Genomic DNA, 9256 nt, shown 5'->3' with positions numbered 1-9256 from the left:
ACTAGTTCTTTAGTTATGTTAGAGTAACTTCAAATGTTGATATCCAAAGATGATGTATCACTGCTATAATGTCTTCAAATCCCCTTTCTTGTTATCAAAGGAATCCTCTTTTGATTTTATAAGCAATGGTGAACAACATGTTATGATAAATTGCATTATGATATTTTTACCGTACTTTTGTGTAAAGACTGCACAAATTCTCCATGCCACCATGAACATGCAAATGGGAATAAGATGGAACAAAGACTTTCTCCCGGTCATCTTTGATTGGTCACCTCAACAAATGGGTGTGAACTGTTAGGACCTTTAAGAGTATCTGATTAGTTCAGATCTTTGAGATAACATTCTCCTGTCTTCTTCCGGCAACTTCATCTTCAAGTTAATTTCTTTGGATTCAACGTGGACCACCCCAAGAACCCAAACAAACGCTTCAGCGCACTCCAGGCGAAATCATCAAGAATCTCAAGAATCTCCTGCATCTGGACTTGTTCAGCAACCGAAGTCAATGCAAGTACCTGTTCGCAGCCTTTAGATGCGTTTGTAAGTTATTGTGCCCCTTTAAGGTGACCCTGATTCTCTGATGTTTCTCGTAGGTTGTGGTTAACTGATTGTAATCTTGCCATTCTCTTTTCTTCTCTCTCTCTTTCTTCACTTTTCTTTACTTTCTTGATTCTGCATACAATCTTTGCTTAGTTTAGTTGTGTGTGTAGCCTACCATAGTTTTGTTTATTAAACCATTATATTCACGCTCTATTGTCTCTGTGTTCTCTATTTTCTCTGTGTTTAAGTCATTTAAACATCTTGATCTTGCGATACCTATGCTATTACCCTGCTAGTTCTTTATTTACTTTAGTTGGAAAAGGTTATTCTTTCTCGGCCAGGAAGATAATATATTTCCTGGAATTAATAATTGATTATGCTTTTTGTTCATTGGATGAACTGATTAAATAATTGTACTATTTATTCTGCTACAGTCAATTCTAAAAATAATTAAAATATTTATAGTTAATTATAATCCGTTCAAATTAATTATATATATATATAATATGTATATATATATATATATATATATATATATATATATATAGAGCTAATTTGCTACAACGCAAACACAAAATGCTGAAGATTGATTGAATGATTGAATCACGCTATAGCACCTGCAATAGCCAATGGCGCGGGAAGGCTGGCCACTATAAGAGTTTTTCTGAGCTTTCTCGGGTTTGTTTTTAATGATCTAATGAACATTATTGTCTGAACAATCGACACTCACCCAGGTACACACGGGAACAGCATATCGAACGGGCTGTACATCTCTCTCTCTCTTGCAGCTGTTGTCATTTGCATTAAATTATATACGGTGTTTAGATGTGTGGTTTCATAAGCCCTGGTTTTCGAGCCGCTGATGAGAATTGATTTAGATATTGCTTTTCATTGCAGTGCCAAAAGGTATATTGTACATTTTCAACCTCAATCAGCAGAATGAACTCAAGCAATGTTAGAAAAAATAATAACGTAGGAGATGAACATCATAAATCCACGTTGTTTGGACTGAGGCCGATATTGCTCTGTACAGGGAAAGAACAAAATGGCCTGAGACATATCTTTCAGAAATCCAGTACTCCTCCCAGAGATACGCTCCAAACGTTCCTTCAGGGATCAGCATTGTTCACTTCCACTTGGCCCAATGCCAGTAAATCCATTACGGAGACTACAGGGAAGCGCCAGACAGAGGGAACGTCCAGTCTAATGTACAGCAAGTCCAAACATCTAAGAACACAATGAAAATCGCATTTAAACCTTGAGGTACAACAAAGTTAAAGGATTTAAAAAACAAGTGTTATGTCATGAAAGCAATATATCTAATATAGATCCTCCACTGGAGGTACAACTCTGTAGAAAACCTATCTCAGACTATACAGAAAATGCTCATCTACCAGAGTATGTCGATTTACCCTTATTAGCTGATCATTCTTATTATGTTCAAAATGGACAAATTTAGCTCTCCTCTCTTACGAAAACCTCAGACTGCAATCTACATTGATCTATTGATGTTTTCAGACTGTGGAAAAATTAGCGATGACGTGTTTTCAAATCTCATTTGAAATGAGCAGTGTTGGGGATAACATAATAAGTAATGTGCATTTTGTAATCAATTACTTTTCTGTTGTAATGAGTAAAGTAACGCATTACAAGTAATATGCATTATTTAATCAGATTACTTTTCTGTTGTAACAAGTAAAGTAACGCATTACAAGTAATGTGCATTATGTAATCAGATTACTTTTCTGTTGTAACGAGTAAAGTTACGCATTACAAGGAATGTGCATAATGTAATCAGATTACTTTTCTGTTGTAACAAGTAAAGTAACACATTACAAGTAGTGTGCATTATGTAATCAGATTACTCTTCTGTTGTAACGAGTAGTTACGCATTACAATATGCATTATTTAATAAGATTAGTTTTCTGTTGTAATGAGTAAAGTAACGCATTACATGTAATGTGCATAATTTAATCAGATTACTTTTTTGTTGTAACGAGTAAAGTAATGCATTACAAGTAATGTGCATTGTGTGATCAGATTACTTTTCTGTTGTAACGAGTAAAGTAATGCATTACAAGTAATATGCATTATTTAATCAGATTACTTTTTTGTTGTAACGAGTAAAGTAATGCATTACAAGTAATGTGCATTGTGTAATCAGATTACTTTTCTGCTGTAACGAGTAAAGTAATGCATTACAAGTAATATGCATTATTTAATCAGATTACTTTTTTGTTGTAACGAGTAAAGTAACGCATTACAAGTAATGTGCATTGTGTAATCAGATTACTTTTTTGTTGTAACAAGTAATGCATTACAAGTAATATGCATTATTTAATCAGATTACTTTTTTGTTGTAACGAGTAAAGTAACGCATTACAAGTAATATGCATTATTTAATCAGATTACTTTTTTGTTGTAACGAGAAAAGTAACGCATTACAAGTAATGTGCATTATGTAATCAGATTACTTTTCTGTTGTAACAAGTAAAGTAACGCATTACAAGTAATATGCATTATTTAATCAGATTACCTTTTTGTTGTAACAAGTCAAGTAATGCATTACAAGTAATGTGCATTGTTCAATCAGATTACTTTTCTGTTGTAACGAGTAAAGTAACGCATTACAAGTAATATGCATTATTTAATCAGATTACTTTTTTGTTGTAACGAGTAAAGTAACGCATTACAAGTAATGTGCATTATGTAATAGATTACTTTTCTGTTGTAACGAGTAAAGTAACGCATTACAAGGAATGTGCATTATGTAATCAGATTACTTTTCTGTTGTAACGAGTAAAGTAATGCATTACAAGTAATATGCATTATTTAATCAGATTACTTTTCTATTGTAACGAGTAAAGTAACGCATTACAAGGAATGTGCATAATGTAATCAGATTACTTTTCTGTTGTAACGAGTAAAGTAACGCATTACAAGTAGTGTGCATTATGTAATCAGATTACTCTTCTGTTGTAACGAGTAAAGTAACGCATTACAAGTAATATGCATCATTTAATCAGATTACTTTTTTGTTGTAACGAGTAAAGTAACGCATTACATGTAATGTGCATAATTTAATCAGATTACTTTTCTGTTGAAACGAGTAAAGTAACGCATTACATGTAATGTGCATTATGTAATCAGATTACTTTTCTATTGAAACGAGTAAAGTAATGCATTACATGTAATGTGCATTCCGTAATCAGATTACTTTTCTGATGTAACAAGCAAAGTAATGCATTACAGGTAACTTGCATAACCTAATCAGATTACTTTTCTGATGTAACGATTAATGCATTACATGTAACACATTATGTAATCAGATCACTTTTCTGTTGTAACGAGTAAAGTAACGCATTACAAGTAGTGTGCAATTTGTAATCAGATTACTCTTCTGTTGTAACGAGTAAAGTAACGCATTAAAAGTAATATGCATAATTTAATCAGATTACTTTTTTGTTGTAACGAGTAAACACATTACAAGTAATATGCATAATTTAATCAGATTACTTTTTTGTTGTAACGAGTAAAGTAACGCAGTACAATTTATATGCATTATTTAATCATAATTTTTTTGTTGTAATGAGTAAAGTAACGCATTACAAGTAATGTGCATTGTGAAATCAGATTACTTTTCAGTTGTAACGAGTAAAGTAATGCATTACAAGTAATATGCATTATTTAATCAGATTACTTTTCTGTTGTAACGAGTAAAGTAACACATTACAAGTAATGTGCATTATGTAATCAGATTACTTTTCTGTTGTAACGAGTAAAGTAACGCATTACAAGGAATGTGCATAATGTAATCAGATTACTTTTCTGTTGTAACAAGTAAAGTAACGCATTACAAGTAGTGTGCATTATGTAATCAGGTTACTCTTGTTGTAACGAGTAGTTACGCATTACAAGTAATATGCATTTTTTAATCAGATTACTTTTCTGTTGTAACGAGTAAAGTAACGCATTACATGTAATGTGCATCATTTAATCAGATTACTTTTTTGTTGTAACAAGTAAAGTAAGGCATTACATGTAATGTGCATAATTTAATCAGATTACTTTTCTGTTGAAACGAGTAAAGTAACGCATTACATGTAATGTGCATTATGTAATCAGATTACTTTTCGATTGAAACGAGTAAAGTAATGCATTACATGTAATGTGCATTCCGTAATCAGATTACTTTTCTGATGTAACAAGCAAAGTAATGCATTACAGGTAACTTGCATAACCTAATCAGAATACTTTTCTGATGTAACGAGTAATGCATTACATGTAACACATTATGTAATCAAATTACTCTTCTATTACAAATTACAATCTATTGAATCTAATAACACATACTTTTATTTAGCCAAAAAAAATTACTGCAGATGAAGCATTTTCAAGAACAACTGTCACAGTAATAGTATGAATTGTAGCTGAAATATAGCTAGTGATGCATGATGTCCAATTTAGTGGACAGATAATTAATCAGAATTTCCTCTCAATCTAAAATCAATACTTGGAAAGTTTAACAATGATGTGACTCCTAAGATGTTGCTTGATGTAATTTTTTTATTTATTTTTTACCTGCAAGAGTCTCCTAGGATAGAAGAAAGGGATAAATATTCCGGAGTAACTTGGCATTTCTGACCATTGGCAATCTTGGTTTGGAGAAAAAAGATTCCACATACTTAAGCACTGGATGATGCACTAGAGTCTGCTGTAGTGGTTAATGTGCAACAATGCCACCAAAACCCATGCATATGCAGGAAATGGCTTTTTAATAGCTCTCCATTGTAGTGACCTCTATGCATGAAAGGGCAAGATCAAGCAAGATATCATAGATACTTAAAATGTGTTTTTATTTTTCTTAATTGTTTTTTGTGTGTGTGTGTGTGTGTGTGTGTGTGTCAATTTCAGAGCTCAGATGCCATTAAGAAAAAGAGTACTCTGCATGGATGTTGCTAAACATCCTCTTTCACAGAAGAATAAAGCCATACAGGTTTGCAAAGACAGAATTTGCATTTATGAAGTTATGAAGGAAGGATGTGGATGCTCTGAAGTGTTGCTGCACATTATGGCAAAAACATTTGCATGCTCAGAATGACTCTGTCAGTTTCTCTTCCTCCTTCAATATGTGGAAATGAAATATTTGTGTCTGTTTATTTAAATGACCGAGGTCAATATCTAGACAGCAGAGCTGCAGATGTTTGATGGATTTAAACAATAGCATGTGAGACATACATCATATAACTAAAATCAAACATTTATTTCACTATATTAATTTAACACCATTCTAGTAGAGTATACTTTATTGTTTTTTTTTTTAGGAAATTTGTCTTGAACCCAAAGCTGCAGTAGTACACAACATACACACACACAACATGTGACAACATTAAAGGGACAACAAAAGGACAAAAAAAAAATTATAATAATAATAATATTTAAAACATTAAAAAGAATTGATAACAATGACTGCATCTTACTATTTAAAATATGAATAGATTCAGGTATAAATTATTTTTTTGTAACGGTTGCTCTTACAAAGTGGGACTCTATAACGCTTTCCTGTTGGCAGAAGTTGATACATTGGAAATAAAACATGGGTTGAATCACTTACTATTGACTCATAAATTAATTGATGTGATGTGTACTCTCTTACACCCATGACTGTCATTGCAGTTTTAACAAGACGTGTAAACTGTGATTTTGATTGTAATAGTAGACAATTATTACCATACAATTATAAAATCCTTTTTAATTGATTATTAAATTGTTTAATTAAGACTTATACATAAGTTTCCATGACAGAGTTCAAGATACATCTTACTGGAGCTGCCAGATTGGAAAGTTTCAGATAATTTTTAAATAGCAAGCACAAGCTATGCAAAAGCGGCAGACCATTTGTATAATTGAACTTTTGTCTGTGTAATTCTAGCCCTGGTCTCTCTACCTCTTGTGCGTGAGAACAGACTCATGCTAGCCGTTCTGATTGGTGGCTAAAACCACCTGTGGGTTTATTTTCATGGTACACCTGATGATGCTGTTTGAGTTGCTGCTGGCATTATTTTCCAAAGTCTGACTGCTCTGATCTTCCTTCTGCTCCGTGCTTGTCAGCTTCGTCAAGATGCTTTTATATGCCTTCTTAATCTTAGGGACCTTAAAAGCGTACACTATGGGGTTAACTGCGGAGTTGGCGTGAGAGAGGAGGATGCCGATGTGAAAGGCGACAGAGGGAACTTTGACAATTTTGTAATACTCAAGCATGTCCATTATGTGCAGCGGGAGCCAACAAACGGCAAACAGAACCAGCACCAAAGCCAGAGAATTGGCCAGTCTCCTCTCCTTACGGTAAAACGACCTGGACTCCACGGGGCGCCCGACCTCCTTTCTCAGCTGTCTGGATATCATATTGAAGAGTAACAAGTACAGGGCCATCATGATGATGGTGGGTGGTAGGATGCAAGCAAAGAAGTTGAAGTTGACCATGTACGACATGGATATAACCGTGATGAAATGACATGTAATAGTGGAGTTTTCTCTTGATGTGGTGTCATCGTTGTGCCATCCGAACATGGGTATGAAGCCTAGTATAGAAGCAGAGAGCCAACATACAGTGACGGCGGCCCACAAATGCTGCTTTTTGACTGATCCTCTGTACCTGAAAATCAATGAGAAATTATCTTTATATATCTTCAACGGTACTGTGTATGTATGTATGTACATATATATACACACTGCCTTTCAAAAGTTTGGGTTTGGTAAGATTTCTTGGTAATACTTTACAGTAAGGTTTCATCAGTTAATATTGGTTAACAACTTTAGTTAACAATAACTAAGAATGAACAAAACGTTTAAAGCATTTATTAATCTTAGTTAATGTTAATTTCAACATTTACTAATACAAAGTATTTTTTAATGTTAGTTAATGCACTGTGAACTAACATGAACAAACAATGAATGACTGTATTTTTATTAACTACCATTGTGAAAGATTAATAAACACTGTAACAAATGTATTCATTAACTAATGTTAACAAATGAGACCTTATTGTAGTGTTACCGATTTTTGATTTTGAAAGTCTCTTCTGCTCACCTAGGCTGCATTTATTTGATCAAAATATTATTTAAAATAAATATTGTATTTCTCTGATGGCAAGGCTGAATTTTCAGCATCATTACTCCAGTCTTCAGTGTCACATGATCCTTCAGAAATAATTCTAATATGATGAAGATATGATGCTCAAGAAACATTTCTGATTATTATCAATGTTGAAAACAGTTGTTCAATTCTTTTTATATTTTTGCACCCTTGTTGACTAAAAGTATATATTTGGCAATTAATTACATCATGAAAAGAGCAGTATTTCAATACTTAAAAATCATACTTGAACCCTATTTAAAGGGATAGTTCACCCAAAAATGAAAATTAGTCAAAATGTTCTATTTGTAAATAAAAGCCTAAATTAAAACTGTTCATCATATAAAGTGATTGAGTCTCTTCAGAAAATTTGGACTACACCGCTCAATTCATATGGATTAGTTTTATAATCTCTTTATGAGCTTTTCGAAGCGTCAAAGTGGTAGCTGCTTAGCTGTCAGTGGAGGGACCGAAATCTCTCAGATTTTATCAAAATTTATCAGATTTTTATCTTTTATCTTCATTTGTGTTCCGAAGATGAACGATAGTCTTAAGGGTTTGGAACGACATGAGGGTGAAAAAATGATGACAGAATTGTAGTTTTTGGGTGAACTAACCCTTTAATGTCACATTGTGGAAGCATTCGGGAGCAAAATGTCTAAAACGCAACCACAAGTGCTCCAATTTTCCTTATTGAGGAATATTTTTGCCAGCTCTATGTAGTTTTCTGTGTTGGTAAATGGCAACATAATGATGTCGGGCAAAACAGAACGTCGTTTTTTAAAAGCTGAGCAGATTACAGAATAAATAAATTCTTAACATACATTAATACACACATGCAAATGCGGTCCATTTCGCACCTAAAGAAGTTCTTTTTTCAGGTTGCATGTTATTCAGTATGATAAAAATAAGTGTGCATCATCTCTGAGAAACGCTCAAGTTTGATTTCCTCCTTATCAGTAAGCTTGATCAGTTTGGCTCTCAATATGAAGCAACACGAGTCATGACTATTAAAAGTTCAAACCTGAGAGGCTTATAAACACGCAGGTATCGGTCCACAGCGATGGCCAACAAGGAGTGAACAGAGGCCTGGGTCAACACAATGACCACACAGCTGATGAAGAGGCAGCAGTGGAAACTAGTCATCAGCCGTCCATCAACTATCACTGCGAAAGGCACAGCAACCAATCCCACCAGAAAATCAGCCAGCGCCAGCGACACAATGAAGCAGAACGTGGTCTGACTCAGGGATCGACACGACCACACGGCCCAGATCACCAGCACATTCCCCAGACAGCATCCCACAGCAATGAGCACCTCCACAGAGGTATAGATCACCTTCTCACCATCAGCCATGGTGGAGACTGAAGGCACAAGATCTCTACAGGAACTTACTTGAAATGGTTGTGGTTAAAATAGGAAGTTGTCTTCACTCTCTCAAACAGCCATGAATAACCAAATACACACACACACACACACACACACACACACACACACACACACACACACACACACACACACACACTCAAGATTGTTTGCTTGATCAGTACTTTGAAGTGGCTTGTATGCTGCAAGCCACAA

At 34.2% G+C, this 9256-nt stretch overlaps 1 protein-coding gene across 1 annotated transcript; it reads right to left on the bottom strand.

Annotated features, from left to right (window-relative positions):
- Positions 1-6513: 6513 nt before the first annotated feature.
- Positions 6514-9031, bottom strand: LOC308699105 (adenosine receptor A3-like; the record flags this gene model as incomplete). The annotated part of the gene is made up of 2 exons (XM_081379693.1): positions 6514-7195; positions 8700-9031. The coding sequence occupies 2 exons, from the start codon at positions 9029-9031 to the stop codon at positions 6514-6516; spliced, it is 1014 nt and encodes a 337-aa protein (XP_081235819.1).
- Between the last annotated feature and the right edge of the window lie 225 nt (positions 9032-9256).

Source organism: Scardinius erythrophthalmus (genome assembly GCF_964197995.2).
Source record: "Scardinius erythrophthalmus genome assembly, chromosome: 12".
In the NCBI taxonomy this organism is placed as follows: Eukaryota; Metazoa; Chordata; class Actinopteri; order Cypriniformes; family Leuciscidae; genus Scardinius; species Scardinius erythrophthalmus.
Note: the sequence above shows the minus strand (reverse complement) of the source record. Positions and strands in the feature narration are given on the sequence as shown.